The sequence below is a fragment of the Scyliorhinus canicula genome, chromosome 17, assembly GCF_902713615.1.
Source record: "Scyliorhinus canicula chromosome 17, sScyCan1.1, whole genome shotgun sequence".
Classification (NCBI taxonomy): Eukaryota; Metazoa; Chordata; class Chondrichthyes; order Carcharhiniformes; family Scyliorhinidae; genus Scyliorhinus; species Scyliorhinus canicula.
Window position 1 is genome coordinate 94944340 of NC_052162.1, and position 23678 is coordinate 94968017.

Consider the following 23678-nt stretch of genomic DNA (forward strand, 5'->3'; position numbering starts at 1 on the left):
AAACACTGCCTGCAGCGTGTGCATGATCAAACAACAGGCAGGTTTGAACTTTCCGGCTATGTGGAGAAAGGGAGGGCGCGATTTTCCCAAAAATGTCTGTCAGGTTTTCCAGCGAGTTTCCCGCCGGCTGTGCTGGTGAGTTCCCCACCGCTATTCATTGACACTTTTTTGGGTCCTGGGGAGTTTCTCACTGGTTTAGCGCACACTGAGAATTTATTTTAGCACTGGGGAGCTGAGCTCTGAGATCGGGATGCCATTTTGAAAGTTTTCTCCGATCTCTAAGTGAGCTTGTGCGTCCTCCATATCCCCTACCCATGGACAATGTCACCCTCAAACACATGGGAATTACCTCCCCCCCCCCCCCCCCCCCCCCCCCCCAGTGGAGACACCCCGCTATGGGGTCCCTGGGGGTCCCCCCATTTCAGGCCCCCCCCCCCCAAGTGGAGACACCCCGCTATGGGGTCCCTGGGGGTCCCCCCATTTCAGGCCCCCCCCAAGTGGAGACACCCCGCTATGGGGTCCCTGGGGGTCCCCCCATTTCAGGCCCCCCCCTACCCCCCCCCCACGCCTACTTACAGGCCTCTCCCCCCCAAAAACCCCCCTTGTCCCCCCCCCCCCCCCCCACCTTCCAAAGGCCCCTACTTAGCTGCCCTGTACACCCCTACCCTTCAAACCCCCATCACCCTCCTTTCATGTGCATGGCCCCCCTTGGGTCCTAAATCTTGGCAGTGCCACCATGGCACCCTTGGAAATGCTCCTGTCAGCTTGGCAGTGCCACCCAAGAATCTTGGCAGTGCCAGGGTGATGGTGCCAAGGTGTCCACATTCCAGGGGGAGGGTCAGAGAGCTGCCCTGCACTGACCCTGACCACCCAGGGATCTCCAATTACTGGGCGACCCCCTGGGTGCCTTCCTGCCTGGTCCACGTTTGTGTGGACCACGACTGAACGGCGCCTCACTGGGGAGGCTGGTGCATCTCTGGAAGATGGTGGATCCCGGGTGAGTTCGCCGAAGTTGGTTTAAAACTGACTTCAACAGGCGGCGTTTGGTCACGTCCCTTGTGGGTGTATTTCTGACTCGGACGTCTGGGTGGATCCTGGGTGACTCCGAGTTTGGGTGAATCCCGCGAGGCGTGAATACGTCCGGGAAGTCTGCGAGAGGCCTCTCCTGGCATTCACCAGCCGCACCGTGCTTGAGTGAGAGCGCAACGTGACCGGTGGATCATGCCAGTGTGCACCCACTCAGGGATCCTTCCTCGCCTGTTTCTCTCCTTCTTCGCCTGTTTCTCTCCTCCTTCCTCGCCTGTTTCTCTCCTCCTTCTGATGTCTGGCCTGGAGGAAAGCAGTTTCTTAAACCCAAAAGAGGATAAGTTGGCTCATCACATGATCTAGGCTCCCCACCTGACTAGTTAGCCAAACATAGTAATTGTAAGTTGATTCAAGATTTGTGGTTGAAACATGATTAGATTATGGATCGGAAGAGTTATTTTCTCAGCCAGAGATAATTGTCCAAAGTTATTGCGTCTAATCCAGTTGAATGCACAGGTTGTCAGGATGTTTTGTGAATTAGTCAGGCGATGGGCCGTTTACATTCCTCAAAGGTGATTGCTTCTGATAGTTTCTAGACAATCTCACTCCTTTACAATGGCTTCAGAAATTCAGCCATCTTAGAAGTTGCTGTTTGAAGTCACTGAAATGCTTTTAAAATCTTTTAAAACTCAACCAATGGTTTCAGCCCCAAAAACTTTCAATATAAAGCATGGCTTCATTCAGTGTCAAATATTTTAATTTTACCTTTCGGAAGGTTCTGGATTCCACAGTAGGCTCCTCCAGTTGTCACTAACTTTCCAATGAGATGTATGTTTTCTCTGACCACGGAAGGTGTACATTTTTCACTGAAGGCCGCCTTGACCTGGTAAAAGGTTGAACAAAAATTATGTAGGGAAGGTGCAGGAAAATTGTGTTTCCAGTTCATCACCTCGTGACCCGATTCATACCTCCATTAGAAGACAAAATACAACCCACAGTATCCTGTACATTAGTTTAAGCTAGGATTTGACCCATAGGCTGTGACCTATCTGTTAGATTAAGCTAGGGCCTGTCCCACAGGCTGTGTCCTGTACATTAATTTATATTAGGGTCAGTTCCATAGGCTTTGTCCTGTACATTAGTTTATGCTGGGGCCTGTCCCATAGGCTGTGATGTGTACATTAGTTTATGCTGGAGCCTGTCCTGTAGGCTGTGTTGTGTACATTGGTTTATGCTGGGGCCTGTCCCATAGGCTGTGTCCTGTACATTCGTTTGTGCTAGGGCCTCACCGATAGTCTGTGTCCTGTACTATAGTTTATGCTGGGCCTGTCCCATGGGCTTGTCCTGCACATCAATTTATATTCCGTTTGTCCCATTGGCTGTATCCTGTAAGTTAGTTTATATTGGGCCTTTTCTACATGGTGTGTCCTGTACGTTAGTTTAACTGGGCCCTGTCCCACAGGCAAATGTTTCATTTATAACAAACACAATGTCAACAGTAAACAGCCCACAAAGCGGATAATACATAGTACGATATATCCTGTACGTTAGTTAACATTCGGCCTGTTCCACAGGCTGTGTCCTGTACGTTAGTTTATATTGGGCCCTGTTTCATAGGCTGCGTCCTGTACATTAGTTTATATGGAGACAGTTTCTCTGGCTATGTCCTGAGCATTAGTTTATGGGGCCTGTCCCACAGGCTCTGTCCTGTTAATCCAGGGCCTTTTGCACAATATGTTAGTTTATGTTGTGGCCTGTCTCACAGGCTGCGTCCTATACATTAGTTTTATACTGGGCAATGCTCTCCCCAATGAGTATATATTGCTGACTGTCACACGGACGTCTTGCACGTTAGCTTATATTGTGCGCTATCACAATCACAATATGTGTGTTATTAGTGTGGCCTGTCCACAGACTTGTGTCATGTATTATCTCCCAGAAGCAGCGCCTCTTATGATCTGAGTTTGAGCATTCAATGACACTGACCTTTCGACTGTGGTGTGGCCACCGGCCAGCACAGGCCCATCCTCTCCCGGCAACCACCACGTTTTTGCCGCACCCTCACTTTACCTCTCTGGAGGAGGGCTTCTAGAATTTATTTATTCTGTGCCATATCCCTAACCCAGGAGATATTCAGTTCCCCAATTCTGCTGCAGTGACGTAGCGAACTTAACACAAGTCAGTAATCAAATGTGGGTCTGAAATTCTTCATTTTTCCTGAGTTTTACCAATGAACACGAAGTGAGCAATTGAGCAATCTCACTGGAGAGTTGATCTTCATAACTCAGTGAGCTCACTTGTAGAATATCATGGACCTCGTCCATTATTCATTATCTTTTCTCTGTATCTAGCTCCATTTTTGCTCATTTGCTTCCCTTACACAGAGGACAGAATCATTCCAGACGTAGCATTTAACCCTCCGAGGTCTGTTCTTTCCCTTAGTCAGCCTCTAATGGCTGTGTATCAAATTTTCCTCATGTTTGTTCTTGTGTATTGCCCCCCCTTCACCCGAAATAAATGTTTCTTGTATCGCAGGATTTCTCTGATCAAGCTGAGTTGCTGTGATATGTGCTCTTCTATCTCACTGGCCTAGCCTATTGCTGGCTGATTGTGTATTTGCCTGCACGGGGTGCATCGTAACACAGAAATCAACATCAAACCTTGTGAATTTGATACAGCTTTATTTCTTTAATTACGAGTCGACCAAGGGTGACAATTAATCAATGCTTTTTTTGATCTCTCTCTCCTTGCAGTAAGGACTGCATTGTTTGCTCACCACACCCTGCTAGATTTTTTTTCTCTCCCTTGCATCTCAAGACTATGTCTGGCTGCAACCGGATGTGGCACACAGCCATAAACCATTACAGGCATTTCACTGAGCTACGCCGAGCTCACTCTCTTACTGCTGCAGCTGGTATGGCGTTTTATTTTGTTGTGACCTGACATTTTCATAAGCGTATAAGCCACGTAACAGGAGGCTCAAAGTGACTGGTGCCACCCAGCTGAATATATACACAGAGCATGTAGCCAGGGAGGGTTCCTTTTTAAAACGTCCTACTGTACGTATCGTTAGTGCAGCAGAGGCAAGCACATCAGGACTGAGGGATTTTTCTGTGCAGTGGGCATAGCAATGAACGTCTGCCAGAATGGATCAATATGAGACGGCCCTTCTCATTGGTCAGTCGCCCAAGCTTTAACTGCAACGCCGGTCCCAATTGGCTCTCCGCCTTACCATGTGCAGCTTTATGAAGGGAAATGGCCCTTTTTTTTAAATCTCCAATGGCTGACTGCAAAATGCTGCACTGTTAGTGTCTGAACGTTTTATGGCATGTCGGTAGGACTGTCGTATGGAAATCAGTGTTATAAAGGGGAGCTTGTATATTTTCAGCCTGATTTCCCTGACATTTTATTTCTTTCCTCGCAGGTTGCTGAAAAGTGCCTTTTCTGAAGATTCTGCTGCTTGGATTTCTATCTCCGGCTTTTTGTTTTCCCTTTTGGCTTTGCTTAAAGAGGCTCTTGGAGACGACAAATCACCCATCCTTTTCGTTTTGCTGAACGTCCCATTTTTTTTTTTCTCCCGGCCTTTTTCACAATCAACAGCAAGTATTCCCTCTCTCTTTTTTTTTATTTTTCTCTCTTCATTCCATCTTCATCTTCCACTGTCTCATGATCAGTTAATGCGTGATCTGGGGAATGAGATAGAGAGAGAGATCTTCACCTCCTTCTCCCCAAGAGAAGTGAAGCTTAACTGTAAAAGGAAGCACCGACAGCAACATATGCTACAAGAGAATTAATCAAAACCAGTTACTGGAGAGCACGGAATTCCATTGACAGGCTGCTGCTACCTTTGGACAACTTCTTTACTTGGCACAAAAGGCGATATATTTTTCTGCCAACGCACATCTAAAGGGGCTAACCCGTTAACAGATGCCCACCCGTTTGTGTGATGAATTCTTTTTAATTTAAGATTGGCTCTTTGACCGATGTCATGTTTCTGCACAGCGATCTGACTAACTGAAAACCTAAGTGCTGAGAAGAAAAAAAAGAGAAATATATTTTTTAACCAAAGGAACGACTTTATTTGTTAAGTTATAATTTTAACTTACTTTTATACACTTTTTTTCTAAAACTGTACTGTTCTTGGGGGGGGGGTGGGGTTGGGGGGGGGTGGGGGTGGGGCAGAAAAATAATAACGTGAGGGTGCTTGGTTACCCACATACCCTTTCAGTTTCCTAATATGGCTGTGAATGTTTCAATGATCCGTGACACAAAATGGCTGACGTTGGAAGTGTGTCGAGAATTCCAGAGAGGGACTTGTTCCCGGTCCGATGCGGAATGCAAGTTTGCCCATCCTTCACGAAGTTGCCATGTTGAAAATGGTCGCGTCATTGCCTGCTTTGATTCATTGAAGGTAAGAACTTACTTAAATATATTTTTATTAACTCGACCATTTCAATTTTATTGCACGTCCTGATGCTTCCTTGGATATTTGTTTTACTTGTTTTCAATAAGATAGAATGTTCCTAAAGCTGATTTTTGAGTTGCAGTGTGCTGCTTTCTCCTGCCTCAATGTTGGCCAAATATAACATTACGGGGGCGGGGCAGGGTCTAGTTTTCCCTTAACAACTCTGAACCAGTGCTCTCCATTATATTGCTGTTTTGGTGTGTTAGATTTGCTTTGGAAGATTGGCCTTGACCTCTAGGGGACTGGAATTCCAAAGCGAGAAAGTGATGCATCATTTGTCTGGAGCATTGGTCTGACCCAATTTGAAGTACTGCAGTTCAGGAAGGCTAGATTAACCTTAGTCAGCGTGCACCAGCAGAATCAAGCTGGGAATAAAAGGGTTGGATCCCGAGAGCCCATGAACTATGCTTGGTTTGCATTCCCTTGAGTTTAGATGTTGAGGGGAGGATCTAATTCTCTTACTTGAAATGACAATAGGCTTCAATCGGGTAGATGGAGAGAAACTATTTTCTCTGATGGGGGATGCACTTGGGGAAGGAGTGTAAATCTGGAACATTCTTCCCCATGCTGAGGCGGTCAGAACTTTGATTTAGATTGCACTGATTGATTTTTGTTAAATAAGGAAGATAAAGCAAAAAACTTACATTTTGGCAGTGTGTGTTTCATGATCCCTGATGTCCCAAAACGCTTTACAACCAATGGAGTATTTTTGTCAATCTGCTGGATCTTTTGGTCCCGCCAAAGTCTAACCCGGCCCTGGGCTCCCCGACTGTGGCCCGGGTGAGGATTGTGGCCCGGGCAAGTATCGGGAACAATTAGAGGTAAAGAATTAGATGTAGCTCTTGGGGCTAAAGGGATATGGGAGGCGGGGGGGGGGGGGGGGGGGGGGGGAAGGCAGAATCAGGGTATTGAACTTGATGATCAGCCATAATCATAATGAATTGCAGAGCAGGCTCGAAGGGCCGAATGGCCTCCTCCTGCTTCTATTTTTAATGTATGTCTCTTTCTATGTAAAGGCCTCAAACTAAGATGATTGATATTTAGGCTCAGAGAGAAAGGATTTAGCACAGAATTTCCTGAAAGCCATATGCTTAATGTGGATTTAAGAAAAAAAACGTCATGGACAAAAAATGTGTTCAGTTTGAGAAATGTTCTCTATTATGTGATCACTCGCTAATGAGTATGATTGTCCACCTAAGAAACTCCGTGTCACTGGTCATGGTTTCTGTGGGTCCTTGCATTTCTGAATGGCCCGATCCCGGAGCTGCACCTTCGATGCTTACTTGGCAGGTGTTCCGGGAGGTGGGATTGCTCCCTGGACTGGTATTCCTTTTTCAGGCTCCTTTTCCGGGTCTGCTCTTGCCGTCGGGTGTTCTCAATGAATTGTGTCTCTTCAGTCAGGAGGTTCTAAGTAGATCTCTTCTGAGCAAGGGTCTCCCAGGAGTTCAGTGAGAAGTCTTACAACACCATGTTAAAGTCCAACAGGTTTGTTTCGAATCACTAGCTTTTGGAGCACAGCTCCTTCCTCCTTCAACTGAGGAAGGAGCCATGATTCGAAACAAACCTGTTGGGTTTTAACCTGGTGTTGTAAGACTTCCTACTGTGCTCACCCCAGCCCAAAGCCGGCATCTCCACATCATGGCTCCCAGGAGTTGGCATCTATGTTGCATTTCTGGAGGTAAGCCTTCAGGGTGTCTTGGAAGTGCTCCCTTTGCCCTGCTCTTGGGCAGGATCTACCGGTTGTGTTGCGCCTGTAAAACAGTGCGGCGCAATTGAACCGGTAGATGCCATGAGATCCCACTTCTGGGATCTACCCAACTCACCGCCCCTTGCGAAATCTAATGTGATCCTGCAAGGCGCCGTAATGTGAATCCCACCCATTGTGGGCAGGATCACTCTCTGGCAAATCTGCAAATAAGAGGGAGGCTGTCTCACTCTAATATGCGTTCCCGAAACTTCTGTTGCCAACCTGGCATCCTGGTACTGGCAGTGCCACCTGGGCACCACCCTGGCACTGCCAAGCTGGCATTTCTTTGTGCAGTGGTTATCATGCTGGATGTAGGGAGGTGCGAGGAGGTGGGGTGCCTGGGGACCTCCTTTCTTGTGAGTTAGGGCTTGAGGGGACTTCGGCGGTCGCGTCTTGGGCTTGAGAAATCCATTTTCAAATGGCTGATCTCTCAGTTCTGGTGAGCGGAGCTATTCAGCTCAGAACATGGGGCTAAGTGCGGCCTTGTCGGGGATTTCACCGCTGAGGCCCCCAATTTACCCGGATAGGCATTAGATAGTGGGGTGTTTCCCAGCTCTCCCATTGCCGGGAAAGACCCGTCTAATCTCGCACTATGGGACTCTAACCCCATTCAGGTAGATCACGCTTCTTGATCGGTAGTCTTCCACTGAACAGAATGCTGCTTGTAATGAAGTGGAAGCATGACAGTCAATTGTCTTCACTTTTTGAAAGCTAAAATCTTATTTGATTTCCTTTTTTTTCATTGATCGTTTATTTCGGTTTTTCTGTTCTTTTCGTCTTTTTGTTTTAAGATTACTGCTTCCTGTTTTACCTTTTGAAATGAAATGAATGAAAATCGTTTATTGTCACGAGTAGGCTTCAATGAAGTTACTGTGAAAAGCCCCTAGTCGCCACATTCCGGCGCCTGTTCGGGGAGGCTGGTACGGGAATTGAACCGTGCTGCTGGCCTGCTTGGTCTGCTTTAAAAGCCAGCGATTTAGCCCAGTGTGCTTTGTTGAGTGTGCCCACCTTTCCCATATCTTCCCATGTTTGAATCTCTCCAAGTTGCATTTCCAACTCAATCATTGAAATGAAATGGCCTTCATATTAATCACAAACCATGCTCTTTGTGACTGTAATTATGGAAAATCATACTTGTGACCTATCTTCAGCCTTTTATATGGTTCATCGCACCATACTTATCCAAAGGCCCTCCTTAGTTTCCTATGTCTAGTCCTATTTTTACCTATCGAGTCATAGCTAGAGAATTAGCTGGAATGGGCTCTCTTTCCACTCTCACCTGATTCCTGTTGTAGTTCCCAAGGATCTATCCTTAACCCCTTCTTGTTTCTTGTTTGAAGGTAGTAAAACAGGGACAGAAGCAAAAGGAAGTAAGGGGAAAAGTGCAAGGCAGAGAAGACATAGTCAAAAATCAAAAAGGCACTACAAGGTACAGTGACTGAGGGGAGCTCAGTGAATAGGCCCAGTAATACTAAAAGGAATAAAACTGGAGATAGAACATAGAACATAGAACAGTACAGCACAGAACAGGCCCTTCGGCCCTCGATGTTGTGCCGAGCCATGATCACCCTACTTAAACCCACGTAACCCGTATACCCGTAACCCAACAATCCCCCCATTAACCTTACACTACGGGCAATTTAGCATGGCCAATCCACCTAACCCGCACATCTTTGGACTGTGGGAGGAAACCGGAGCACCCGGAGGAAACCCACGCACACACGGGGAGGACGTGCAGACTCCACACAGACAGTGACCCAGCCGGGAATCGAACCTGGGACCCTGGAGCTGTGAAGCATTGATGCTAACCACCATGCTACCGTGAGGCCCCTGATGTTAAGATGTTAAGATTCAAAACTGAGGGAAAAAAACCAACATAAGTGTACTTTACCTGAATGCTCGTAGTATTCGGAATAAAGTAAATGAGTTGATGGCACAAATCATCGTAAATGACTATGATTTAGTGGCCATTACTGAAACATGGTTAAAGGATGGTCACGACTGGGAGTTAAATATCCGAGGGTATCAAACTATTCGGAAGGACAGAGTGGATGGTAAGGGAGGTGGTGTTGCTCTATTATTTAAGGATGACATCCGGGCATAGTAAGGGATGACATCGGTGCTATGCAGGATAAGGTTGAATCCATTTGGGTGGAAATCAGGAATAGTAAGGCGAAAAAGTCACTGATAGGAGTAGTCTATCGGTCACCAAATAGTAACGTTATGGTGGGGCAGGCAATAAACAAAGAAATAACTGATGCATGTAGAAATAGTACAGCAGTTATCATGGGGGATTTTAATCTACATGTCGATTGGTTTAACCAGGTCGGTCAAGGCAACCTTGAGGAGGAGTTTATAGAATGTATGCGCGATAGTTTCCTAGAACAGTATGTAATGGAACCTATGAGGGAACAAGCGGTCCTAGATCTTGTCCTGTGTAATGAGACAGGATTGATTCATGCTCTCATAGTTAGGGATCCTCTCGGAAGGAGCGATCACAATATGGTGGAATTTAAAATACAGATGGAGGGTGAGAAAGTAAAATCAAATACTAGTGTTTTGTGTTTAAACAAAGGAGATTACAATGGGATGAGAGAAGAACTAGCTAAGGTAGACTGGGAGCAAAGACTTTATGGTGGAACAGTGGAGAACCTTCCAAGCGATTTTTCACAGTGCTCAGCAAAGGTTTATACCAACAAAAAGGAAGGACGGTAGAAAGAGGGAAAATCGACCGTGGATATCTAAGGAAATAAGGGAGAGTATCAAATTGAAGGAAAAAGCATATAAAATGGCAAAGATTGATGGGAGACTAGAGGACCTAGAAATCTTTAGGGGGCAACAGAAAGCTACTAAAAAAGCTATAAAGAAGAGTAAGATAGAGTATGAGAGTAAACTTGCTCAGAATATAAAAACAGACAGTAAAAGTTTTTACAAATATATAAAACAAAAAAGAGTGGCTAAGGTAAATATTGGTCCTTTAGAGGATGAGAAGGGAGTTTTAATAATGGGAGATGAGGAAATGGCTGAGGAACTGAACAGGTTTTTGGGTCGGTCTTCATAGTGGAAGACACAAATAAAATGCCAGCGACTGATAGAAATGAGGCTATGGCAGGTGAGGACCTTGTGAGGATTGTTATAACTAAGGAGGTAGTGATGGGCAAACTAATGGGGCTAAAGATAGACAAGTCTCCTGGCCCTGATGGAATGCATCCCAGAGTGCTAAAAGAAATGGCTAGGGAAATTGCAGATGCACTAGTGATGATTTACCAAAATTCACTAGACTCTGGGGTGGTCCCGGTGGATTGGAAATTAGCAAACGTGACACCACTGTTTAAAAAAGGAGGTAGGCAGAGAGCAGGAAATTATAGGCCAGTGAGCTTAACTTCGGTAGTAGGGAAGATGCTGGAATCTATCATCAAGGAAGAAATAGCGAGGCATCTGGATAGAAATTGTCCCATTGGGCAGACGCAGCATGGGTTCATAAAGGGCAGGTCATGCCTAACTAATTTAGTGGAAGTTTTTGAGGACATTACCAGTGCAGTAGATAACGGGACGCCAATGGATGTGGTATATCTGGATTTCCAGCAAGCCTTTGACAAGGTGCCACACAAAAGGTTGCTGCATAAGATAAAGATGCATGGCATTAAGGGTAAAGTAGTAGCATGGATAGAGGGTTGGTTAATTAATAGAAAGCAAAGAGTGGGGATTAATGGGTGTTTCTCTGGTTGGCAATCAGTAGCTAGTGGTGTCCCTCAGGGATCCGTGTTGGGCCCACAATTGTTCACAATTTACATAGATGATTTGGAGTTGGGGACCAAGGGCAATGTGTCCAAGTTTGCAGATGACACTAAGATGAGTGGTAAAGCGAAAAGTGCAGAGGATACTGGAAGTCTGCAGAGGGATTTGGATAGGTTATGGGACAGTGAATGGGCTAGGGTCTGGCAGATGGAATACAATGTTGACAAATGTGAGGTTATCCATTTTGGTAGGAATAACAGCAAACGGGATTATTATTTAAACAATAAAATATTAAAGCATGCCGCTGTGCAGAGAGACCTGGGTGTGCTAGTGCATGAGTCACAGAAAGTTGGTTTACAGGTGCAACAGGTGATTAAGAAGGCAAATGGAATTTTGTCCTTCATTGCTAGAGGGATGGAGTTTAAGACTAGGGAGGTTATGTTGCAATTGTATAAAGTGTTAGTGAGGCCACACCTGGAGTATTGTGTTCAGTTTCGGTCTCCTTACTTGAGAAAGGACATACTGGTACTGGAGGGTGTGCAGAGGAGATTCACTAGGTTAATCCCAGAGCTGAAGGGGTTGGATTATGAGGAGAGGTTGAGTAGACTGGGACTGTACTCATTGGAATTTAGAAGGATGAGGGGGGATCTTATAGAAACATTTAAAATTATGAAGGGAATAGATAGGATAGATGCGGGCGGGTTGTTTCCACTGGCGGGTGAAAGCAGAACTAGGGGACATAGCCTCAAAATAAGGGGAAGTAGATTTAGGACTGAGTTTAGGAGGAACTTCTTCACCCAAAGGGTTGTGAATCTATGGAATTCCTTGCCCAGTGAAGCAGTTGAGGCTCCTTCATTACATGTTTCTAAGGTAAAGATAGATAGTTTTTTGAAGAATAAAGGGATTAAGGGTTATGGTGTTCGGGCCGGAAAGTGGAGCTGAGTCCACAAAAGATCAGCCATGATCTCATTGAATGGCGGAGCAGGCTCGAGGGGCCAGATGGCCTACTCCTGCTCCTAGTTCTTATGTTCTTATGTTCTCATCTACAGGCTGTCCCTTGGTAACATTATCTGAAACATGTCAAATTCCACACACTGACAGCGCCCAACTCTACCTTACCACCACCTCTCTCAGTCCCTCTATTGTTCTTGCGTTGTCACATTACTTCTCTGACATCCAGGAGAAACCTTGTGCAGTTATACATTGAGAGGTCCAAAGCCATCCATCACATATTCAATTCCCTAGCCATCAACTCCATCGCTCTCTCCTAGCTGCTATAGCAGGCTGAAACAGACTGTTCGTAATCTTACTGTCTCATTTGCCCTCGAGCTGAGCTTCTGACCATATAGCTCTCCCTCAATCAGACTACCTACTCCTTCCATCCCCATAAACATCATATACATTTGCCCCTCCTGAGCCCACTTTAAGGTGATGCTCTCACCCGTGCTTCCAATTATCGCTAGATTAAACTATTCCAGTGCTCTCTTGGCCAGCCTCTCGTCATCTTTCCTCCATTAATTTGACGTAATCCAAAACTCTGCTAACTCATACTTGAACCTAGCTCCTACCAAATCCTCTTCATTCATTGCCCCCGTGCCCACTGACTTTCTTGGCTATCTAGCCTTGCGTACCCTACTTTGGCTCAGTACTAGATTTTTTTAATTGACTACATTCCTGCAAAGCATTTGGGATGTTTTCCAATGTTAAAGTTGCTTTAAATTTGCAAGTTATTGTTGTTGCTAACTTGAATGAGCCTGCTTTATGAATGAGAAAGTGCTTTTGAAGGACCTAGCTCATATGAGCTACATAGGGGCTGGTGTAGCTCACTGGGCTAAATCGCTGGCTTTTAAAGCAGACCAAGCAGGCCAGCAGCACAGTTCGATTCCCGTACCAGCCTCCCCGGACAGGCGCCGGAATGTGGCGACTAGGGGCTTTTCACAGTAACTTCATTGAAGCCTACTCGTGACAATAAAGCGATTTTCATTTTCATGAGTGCGTGTATAGTGGGTCCCATGGTAGTTTGAATTCTATACATTGATGTATAGTTGCGAAGTTGCTAATAACCTGTTTTGAAGGGCGCTCAAGTGTCAACAAGTAGGTGATCGTTCCAAATGAAGCATATTGTGGGTTTTTAAAAAATCACATCTCTTAACAATTCAGACTTGTGCCTATAATTGTGGAGGAACTGGCTTCCAATTATTGATGGTGATACAACATAAGCCTAACTTTTCCACTAGGGATGGAGCTAACGGCAGAGTAGCTGGAGATTAACTTTGGACAACTGGAATTGGTCTGTTTGTGCCATGTATGTTGACGGTTGATGCCAGTGGTGTAGCTTGGAATGGGTATTTCGGTGGGCCCCAACTTAAGGCAGATGTATAAAGGTCAAGGATACGACACCACAACAAATGTTTTATTTGTTCTAGATATGTGGACATTACTCATAATTGCAGCATTTATTGCCCATCCCTAAGTGCCCTTGAGAAGGTGGTGGTGAGCCACCTTCTTGTTCCATATGGTGTAGGTGTACCCATAGCGCTGTTAGAAGGGAGTTCCAGGATTTCCACCCAGCAATAGTGGAGGAACGACTATCTCGTTCCAAGTTTGTGTTGCTTTGGGGGAGAACTTGCAGGTGGTGGTGTTCCCATGGACTTGCTGGCCTTGTCCTTCTCGATGGTAGAGGTCACTGATTTGCTATCGAAGGAGGTTTGAACAATTGCTGCAGGACATCTTGTAGATGCTTCAGACTGCTCCTAATGCGTGTCAATGATAAAAGAGGGAACGAATGATTAAGATTGTTGACAGGGTCATGATCAAGCAGGGGGCAAGGCAGGCCTTGTGGTGCAATGGTAGCACCCCTAAGCTGAACCAGATGCTCCAGGGCTGGGTCCAACGCCAGGCCTTGTTGGCCACGGAAGGCGCGTTCATGATGCAGTTCAGTGGGTTGATAATCAGCTTGGAGATCCTTCCTCCACTTCCTCATGCTAAAAAAAGAGCTGGGTGCATGTCCTGAATGGTGTTGAGCTAGTGTTTATACAGCTCATTAATAGTGCAAGTTATTTCAAACAATTAAACCCTCGGATATATTAAATATCTAACCTTCACAACCAACTAACATTTTTAAAGTAGACAAAAGATATAGGGCACAATGTGAATGTAGTGATGTGAATCCTGCCAATTGTGGGAAGATCACATTGCTGCAAATCTGCATATTAGAGCACGATAGTTAGTCTCACTCTAATATGCACTCCCATGATCTAACCAAGGCATTGGGATCTAATCCTTGGTGATCTCATGCCGGCGGTGTTCAGTGCTAGTCCCCACCAACGGGTCCAGACGGAACAGCACTCGTGGGAGTCTCCCAGGTGATTGGAAGACCCCAGGTACTTGCCCTCTGGGTGGGATGGCATCCTGGCACTGCTGGCGTCACATGACAGGCAGGCACTGCTGGTGCCACCTGGCACACTGGCAGTACCACCTGGGTGCCAGGCTAGTATTTTTCCTGTGACGGGGTTTGGGCCCAGAGTTGCAGCAGGATGTTTGGGGGGCGGGGGGAGGGGCAGCTGAGGACTCCCTTATAGGTGAGTTGGCGCTTTGTGGGGGGGAGGGCGTTCGGGGGTCGCCTCAGGAGGAGGAGGGGGGGGGGCGTCGAGAGATTGGCCCGATCACTTCTGCACCGAGGAGTTCCGGTAAGTGAAGTTCCTCAGCGCAGAAAAAGGGACTAAGTGCGGCCTTGCCGGGGAGTTCCCCGCTGAGGCCCTGAATGGAAACCGAGTCCCGTTCAATCGGGTGGGGTTTCTCGGCGCTCCGTAAGCTGGGAAACACCTGGCTAAAAACACTCGTTATGGGACTCTGTTCCCATTCGGGTTGATCGCACCCAGAATCTCCATAAACACGGTAAATGTACTTGCAGGCGCAAATTCGGCAGTGTGACAGTTGAATAATAATATAGTAATCTTAATCCTCAACCAATTTACAAATAAATTGAAGTTCAGTAATTTGTTTGCATTGCTTTGATGTCCTCTTGTGTCTACATTTAAAATAGGGATGGTGTATGGAAAACTGTTAATCAATCGCTGCTTGCACATTATTTATTGTGTGGGATGAACTGGAAGCTGCCCTTGAACACTGCATTGCAGCTAAGTCTGCTAAACATTTTACAAATGACCTATTTGTCAGCTTCTGTCTTCATGGTTCGTTGCGGTGGGGGGAGATGGATGTGAAAAATCAGACAAGAAATTTGCTTAAATTTAATGTTGATGTGGTCTCTGATTTGAGTGTTGCTCGGATGGGTCCTGGTCCACCAGTGGTTATACTCAGCAAGTGTATTTGGATGGATTCAGCCACTGATTTGGCCAGGTGGAGCTGGCAAGCTTATGGTGGTTGGAAGGAGAAGCTTAAGAGGGGAGGGAAACATCGATGTTGTGAGGCAGAAACCCGAAAAGCTTTTGGAACGTTCAGGAGGCTGCCTAACAGATTACTAACCAGGCTGTGGAGGCGGTAAGGCGGAGGCAGGGATTATGACATGATGGGAAAAGTTACAAGAAATTAAACCCAAAGTTCTGGAAAGAATGTAACAATTGCTAGGTGAAAAAAGACCAATGTTCATCTTAGAACATAGAACATAGAACATAGAACATAGAACAGTACAGCACAGAACAGGCCCTTCGGCCCTCAATGTTGTGCCGAGCCATGATCACCCTACTCAAACCCACGTATCCACCCTATACCCGTAACCCAACAACCCCCCCCTTAACCTTACTTTCATTAGGACACTACGGGCAATTTAGCATGGCCAATCCACCTAACCCGCACATCTTTGGACTGTGGGAGGAAACCGGAGCACCCGGAGGAAACCCACGCACACAGGGGGAGGACGTGCAGACTCCACACAGACAGTGACCCAGCCGGGAATCGAACCTGGGACCCTGGAGCTGTGAAGCATTTATGCTAACCACCATGCTACCCTGCTGCCCTTGTTTGACTTCAACTATCCTGGTAGTTGAATAATACACTAATATTGGACTTGGCATGGTAGCACAGTGTTTAGCACTGTTGCTTCACAGTGCAAGGGTCCCAGGTTCGATTCCCGGCTTGGGTCACGGTCTGTGCAGAGTCTGCACGTTCTCCCTGTGTCTGCATGGGTTTCCTCCGGGTGCTCCGGTTTCCTCCCACAAGTCCTGAAAGACGTGCTGTTAGGTGAATTGGACATTCTCAATTCTCCCTCTGTGTACCCGAACAGACGCAGAGTGTGGCGACTAGGGGCTTTTCGCAGTAACTTCATTGCAGTGTTAATGTAAGCCTGCTTGTGACGATAAAGATTATTAAAAAATAATCAACTCCCACTTAGTCTGCAACACACCCTGACACGAGGTCAATGGAATGCTTTGGGAACCATAGGTTCAACATCCCATCCTCCTCCTGAGCAACATTCCGCACATGTCTTCCCTCAAATTAATCATGAACTCTATCCCAAAATATATTTTTGGGAAAAAAAAACAATGTACAGAGTGTGCAGCTACGAAATGGCCTTCCAATCCTCTGTTTGCTTGTTTTTGAATGCAAGGTGTTGCCACGTGAGATGGCTGTGAGGAAGATGACCTTCCGTGCCACTCCCTGGCATTCTACCGAGTTTGCAGCACACTTGCAAAGATACAAAGCCATGCTTTAGGCCATGGCTGATTCTCTCTCTCACTGATTATGTCAGTCTGTTGCTTCCGGGCGGTTGCATCTGTCCTTGCAGCCGATGACACAGATCTCTACAGCCACCTCACTATTGATCCGGACCATGTAACACTCCATGGTTGTTTTTTTATTTTTTTCACGGGTGTCGAGCTTCTTATAGAGTGTTGTTGCAGCAGGTAGATGTACCACAGCCTGTAGATAACATTGGAGGCACCTTCTGGATCTCGATCCAAACAATCCCCATTAGAGGACAATCTATTGTGATGGAGGAAGCTTCCAACATTACATTTCTTCAGATCTTTGTCTATAATTATGGTCTTGTTGGGCGTAGTTTAGATAAAGTCACCATAGTCCCAGGTAACCATAGGTGGCTTTCCCCTTTTGTGGGGGAGAACTGATTGGTGGTGATTTAATCTGAGGTCCACCGCACCTCAAGCAAGGGGCAAGGTTGAGAAGGCGGGCCTTCATGAATAACCTCAGCCGGCAGGGGAATTGAATCAGCGCTGCTCCCCTTGCTCTGCATCACGAATCAGCTGTCCATCCAAGTGAGCTACACCGGGCTCCGTGTAGTTTCAGGCTGTCCTTACTATCCCATCGCCACCCCTCCCAACCTGCCATGCGATATTTGGTGTATCTTTCTTCAGTCCCCTTTCCTTGTGCTACACTGAGGCACAGTTCAGTGTTTTTTTATTATCTAGCTCACACGTCATTTTTGTTTACGTTGTTTAGCCAGCCTTTCTTACGTGCCAGACAGCACCGAGTGTTTTTTATAGATGACATGGACCTCAGCCCACCTTAAGACCACCTGACCCTATTTAGAATGTTGTAGTTGTTTGGTAGTACAGAACTTGTGTATTACTGAAAAAAGAGACATGTTGAAGGTTTTTGTTTGGCACTCATCAGGACATTTTGCAAGAATACCAGCATAAGGGGAAAACACCAATTTATACTACATGAGAAGAGGATGCTGATTGGTTGGCAAGTGGACTCTGGTCAAGGTGTTATGGAGAATGCACCAGTTGATGGTGACTGTTAACTGCCAAGCATTGTTTGAAATTTAAACCAGGTAGTTTGACTCTGATTGGTCAAGACATTGCTCTGGGAAATAAATGAGTGGATGGTTGAGACTTATTTTGTTTAGCTGAAACAGACGCAATGTGTGTACATGTTCTTTCTGTCTGTAAAGAACAGGGCCTTGTGTACTAATATACGTAGCTTCCAGTACATGCCAATGTGCTGCACTGTAAGCTTGACTGACCATCTTAAATTTAAAGAGTTTATGGAATCTAATGTCTTCAATAGTAACGGGGGTGATGCTGTACCAGCTGTTCCCATCAGATTGATGGTGCCACCGTTGCATCCCTCCTGTTTCTGCTACATTCCCCTTCACAGCACTCCACTGCAGATACAGTGAGGGCAGCCAGCTGCCTTCGCATTGAAGCCCACTGAATTGAACTCCCCTCCTCCTCAGGCTACAAGCCATCCACACCATCCCTAATGGACAATGATCTCCGAGACAGGTTGTTAATTCATCTTCCAGATTATTGAACTGAAGGCATGCTGCTGCTGTAAAAGAGGTTGGGACACGAAAATGGACCAGATAGCTGAAAAGCTTTAAAATCTGGAAATTGCTGCTCCCTTTTTCCTTTAAGTAAGGAATAAAAAAACAACAGGACACAAATTCTTGTGTAAAAGACTAATGTCAAACATGTAAATATATAGGACTGAATTCTCCGAGCTTCCGCGCCAAAATTGCGACCGGTGGGGGCGGAGAATGGGCGTTTACGCCAAAATCCGGTCCGAGGCCCCCCCCCCCCCCCCACCCATGATTCCCCGAGGGAAAACTGGCCGAATTCCCGACGGCGTGGTTCAAACCACCTATCGGCGGTTGGGAACGACCGGTGGCGGGGGGGAATTGATCACCAGGGGGGCCCTCATGGACGGTCAGGGGAGCAATCGGGCGTCACGGACCCGTGGGCGCGTGCGATCATGGAAGGGGGCCTACATTTCTGGTGCCGCTCCGCGGATTGAGTCTGCCATGTCCCACGGGGTGGCCGCTGCAGGCCGCCACCATGCGCATGTGCCGACTCCTGACCGGAAGTGCAGGGCCCCGTATCCGCAGCCAGAGCTGCGAGGAGCACTCCAGGGCCCTGCTACCCCCCTGCAGGTAGGAGAATCGCTTTAGGAACGTCCAGAGTGATTTGCCAGTGGTTTTACGCTGGCGTGGGGACATAGCCCCATTATTGGAGAATCCCGCCATAATCTACATCATCAGTGATGTAAGATCACATGACGGTAGAGCATGGGAGACATAGTTCTATGCAGAGCCTCGAGCTGAATCTGTATTGTACAAAGCTAGTATAATTTCTATAAAAGGTAGAGTTTACCAACCTTCTTACCTCCCATATTATATGCAAGTCCACATCATGATCAACCCATCTAAGACCCACAGTTGAAAACCGACAAATTTGAAAGCACTTCTTCACAAAAAGGGGTAGTAACGATCTGAAACGTGCTTGTGGATGGTGAGAGTGTTGGATCATTCAACATGCTCGAGTGGAATGATGGAACAGGTTTGGGGGCTGAATGGCCTCCTTTGGCTCTGATAATCCTAAAGTAATTTATCTGCTGATTTCAAGGTAGTATGAATAGAATTTCAGTGTGCTTAAATCGTAAAGATGGAATTTAACTTAATCAGTCCACGGTGACCATGGTTCTAAAAATAAAAATAAATAGAATTACAGGAGGGGATGACCAAGTACTCAATTGAAACCTACGAAATTCCTGGAAATGAGAACAATAGAATGTGAATGACCCTGTCCTCAAGACCCTTTTTGACTTGTATGAGAGCTGGCTCACAGTTTAATTAATTCTTGGGGTGTAAGTGGTAACGGCAGGGCATTGCCCATTCCTAGTCACCCCAAGGACATGAGGACAAAACCACACTGTACCCCCCCCCCCCCCCCCCCTCCCTTCCAGCCTGGCTGTCTTGTATATAATAATTGGCAGAAGCTCAGGTAATTAAATCAGAACTAACTGTTCTATTTCTTTATTTGTTCAGTATGCTGTATGTAAAAAGAAAGTCTTGTGTTATAGCGCCTTTTCGTATCTCTGAGAACTATTTGAAATCACTCCACACAAAGTACAAGCAAAATGCAGCCAGTCACTGTTATGACGTGTGCCAACAGGCCAGCCAATTTTTACTTCAGCTGTTGACCTTTGAATGGGGGCATTAATTGCTCTTAAGTGGAGGACGGACTTTCTGCCTGATCCACAGTTTTCATATAACAGATGAGCTTACTTGTCCCCTTCATAGAGCAGTTATTAATAATCATTATTAGTGTCACAAGTCAGCTTATATTAACACTGCAATGAAGTGACTGTGAAAATCCCCCCAGTCGCCACACTCCGGACGCCTGTTCGGGTAGACAGAGGGAGAATTCAGAATGTCCAATTCACCTAACAGCACGTCTTTCGGGACTTGTGGGAGGAAACCGGAACTCCCGGAGGAAACCCACGCAGACACGGGGAGAACGTGCACACTCCATACAGACGGTGACCAAGCTGGGAATATAACCTGGGTCTCTGGTGCAGTGAAGCAACGGTGCTAACCACTGTGCTACTGTACCACCCATAAGAGTCCTGTTCAGACAATTAGACTGCTTCCTGAAAGAGTATTTACGAACCATTTGTTTTTTTTATGACAACCCAATTGCTTTGAGGGGATATTTATTAATTCCAATTTTTTTAAATTCCCAAATTTATTTGTGACTGAATTCAGAATACTGCCAGGATACATTTTTAACTAATTTGCTCGGCTATTACTCCAGTGACATAACCAAGACACTACTGTTCCCTTTCACATAGTAAAATCCCACAAACAGCATTGAGAGCGATGGCCTGTTGATCTGTTTTTGATGGTGTTGGGTGTGCGAAAATTGTTTGCGGGCATAGTGGTTAGCATTGTGGCTTCACAGCGCCATGTTAAATTGGCCATGCGAAATTGCCCTTAGTATCCAAAAAGGTCAGGAGGGGTTATTGGATTAAGGGAATCGGGTTGAAGTGAGGGCTTAAGTGAGTCGGTGCAGACTTGATGGGCCAAATGGCCTCCTTCTGCACTGTATGTTCTACGTTCTAATGGCGGCCAGGACACCAGAATGAAGAACTCTCTTCTGCTTCAAAATAGTGGCATGGGATCTTTTACATCCACCAGAGGCAGGTAGATGTATGGTCTCGGTTTAGCATCTCACCTGCGTGATAATGCTCTGGCAGCGCACACCTTCAGTGATGCACTGGAATGTGAACCACGGTTACAGGCTCAAGCCAGTGGACTTGAACCTAGAGACCGAGAGGTGAGAGTGCTACCCACTGAACCACAGCTGGCAATGCACTGCAGTGTAACCTGCACCTCTTATTCTCAATTAGTTGACTTTGACAACGGATGCGGGAACTTGCTTCCCATTTTCTTTGTCGGTTGCCCACTATGGGCAATGATCAAACGTTAATGTGGTATTTGCAGTAAATTGCACCAGCCCTCAGCCGGGGCGTTATTAACGAGGCGTGTCACTTTGTAAATGTAGATAAAATACATTCATAATTGATTTCAAAGTAGGGAAAGGAAACCACCCGTTTTACATTGACCTCCTTGAGCTTAAGGGTTACAGGCAGCTGAAACTGGCCTCTAATTAACCTCGGGAGGTAATTATCTGGACTTGCGTACTGAGACTGCTTCCCGACGCATGATGGAGCAGTGATTCTGAAAGGGGCATTAAGCATAGCTCCACTGTGGACACTGAACATTGCCCATATGATGCAGCATCGCGGCAAATCTGCTCAGCGTTTACATCTGACGGTTTGAGAGCGTGCACCAATTTTCAGGAGTCACAGTTTGAAGTGTCAAAGATATATAAAAAGGAGCAAGAATGTGTAAATGACTACATGGATATGTGAGCATGCATGTACAAGTGTCTGAGTGCATCAGCATGTGTCTGCGTGCGTGTATGTGCAAATGTATCTGTGAGTCTGCAGTTTCTTTTTTGGCGTCAGAACTTTATTAAAATTGAAGAACTGTGGTAGCTCAGAAAAGTGATGCACTTTGCCCGTGCCCTTTCGGGACACCACAACAGGAAGGTCCCCCAGCCTCTCCTCAGTTATCTAGTTTGAGACAAGCTGATAGTGGGGTGTGACGGTTGGTCTGGCTAGTGAAATGGAACTCAACAAGTGGCTCTGATGTTGCTCACAGTCCAGTGATTGCTGTTGGAAGATCTGAGGATAAGATAAAATCCACCTGTGATTTTAGCCCTAACCTCTGCCAAGGTTTGCACACGATAACTATCATTGCATGAATTGCTAAAGGGCAGCCATATTCCAGCATAGAGCCACGTCCCCAGCATGGGGCCACGTGCCCAGCATGGAGTCCAAAAGCCTGACAACAGCATGATTTACATATTGGACGAAATGTACCTATGCATTATTTATAATATGTCACACATTTCTATGTATTACATGTGTATTAAACCTTCAAAAAATTTTCCTTAGGGAGATTGGCTTGTCCAAAATTGGCAAGAATCCGACAGTCCACCTGGTCAGTTTCAGTGTAAAAAATATATGTGCCGAGAATCTCACCCGGGGGCTGCATTCTCCTAAAATGGGGCTATTTCCCCATGCCAGCATAAAAACGGTGGAGCTTTACACTGGAGATTCCTTAAAATTATTAACAGCTATTCACCTACCTGCAGAGGGCTGGCAGGGCCCCGGAGTGCTTCAAGCAGCTTCAGCTGCGGATACCGGCCCCTGAACTACCGGTTCTCAGTCCGAGCATGCGCAGGGCGGCGGCCTCCAACGGCCGTGTCGAATGTGATGACGGACACAGCTGGCGGACCTGGACGAAGAAAGAAGGTCCCAACGATCGGCCCCGTGCCGCTACATCTCACACACCCGATCGCCGCCCCAGCCGCTCATAAGGCCCGCCCCAGTACTTGAGCACACTGTCCCCCACCAGGGCGGCCGCGGACTGAGTCCCGACCGGCCAGATGTGGTTAGAACCACACCGTCAGGAATTTGGCCGGTCGGGATCGGAGCATCGCTGGGAGGGCCTCTGGCAATGGCCCCCCCAGCTGCACCGCGGGAGCAGCACCGACCCGATCAGGTCGTAAAAATTGATTCTCTGCTACTGAGCCAAACGCATTTTCGGCCTAGAGTTGTGGAGAATCCAGCCCCTGATGTTTTATCCCCATCATATTTTTTAAAGTTTAAGAGTACCCAAATATTTTTTTCCACTTAAGGGGCAATTTAGCGTGGCCAATCAGCCTAACTTGCACATCTTTGGGTTGTGGGGGTGAAGCCCACGCAGACACTGGGAGAATGTGCAAACTCGACACGGACAGTGACCCAAGGCCAGGATTTGAACCTGGGTCCTCATTGCCGTAGGCAGCAGTGCTAACCACTGTGCCACGTGCTGCTCCGTTTTCTCCCCATCATAATGATGTTCACATTACTGGCCAGGCCATTATTTATTGCCCATCTGTAGTTGCCCTTGAGAAGATAGGGCTTTTCTTGATGTGTTGTAGCTCATCTTGTGAATATGCTCAGTGCTGTCAGGTCTGGAATTTGACCCAGTGACAACAAGGGAACAGCGATATTATGTCCAGACCAGGATTGTGTGTTATCTGGAGTGGAACATAGGAGATGATGGTGTGATCATACACTTCCGGTCCATGTTCTTTAGTGAGAGGTACTGCCTGGATAGTAGTGTAATCAGGATTTCCTTTAACTGAAGTTGTAGCAATTGTCTGGTGATCATGTACCTCCATACCTTTCTCACAGCCTGTCTTATCAAATGTTCCTCCAGGTACTTAACCATTTGTGCTCTTGAACCTGCTTCCCTGGGCTGTCCATTCCATACCTACCACCTTCTATGGACATGAGTTACATCAAACCTGTTCTTCTTCATCTCTCTTGGGAGTGAGCCACTACCTTGGGCTGCTGCAGTCTATATTTGTGTGCAGTTCTGGTCAC

General features: G+C 46.5%; 1 protein-coding gene and 1 long non-coding RNA gene across 10 annotated transcripts in view; both read left to right on the top strand.

Moving 5' to 3' along the window:
- LOC119951894 overlaps positions 1–5071 on the top strand; it is a 72921-nt gene extending 67850 nt beyond the window's left edge. The window contains exon 2 of the long non-coding RNA XR_005457707.1: positions 4451–5071. This is a non-coding gene — a long non-coding RNA (uncharacterized LOC119951894). The remainder of the gene's footprint in view (positions 1–4450) is intronic.
- A 126-nt stretch (positions 5072–5197) lies between these two features.
- The window catches only part of LOC119951896 (muscleblind-like protein 3), a 160944-nt gene continuing 142463 nt past the window's right edge, over positions 5198–23678 (top strand). For 8 of the 9 annotated variants that reach the window (XR_005457709.1, XM_038775255.1, XM_038775256.1 and 5 more), the window contains exon 1: positions 5198–5437. Coding sequence is in view for 7 of the 9 variants with exons in the window: in XM_038775255.1 (XP_038631183.1) it covers positions 5264–5437 (174 nt within the window). In the remaining 2 variants the exon portion in view is untranslated. The remainder of the gene's footprint in view (positions 5438–23678) is intronic. The other variant, XM_038775260.1, reaches the window with a different exon arrangement.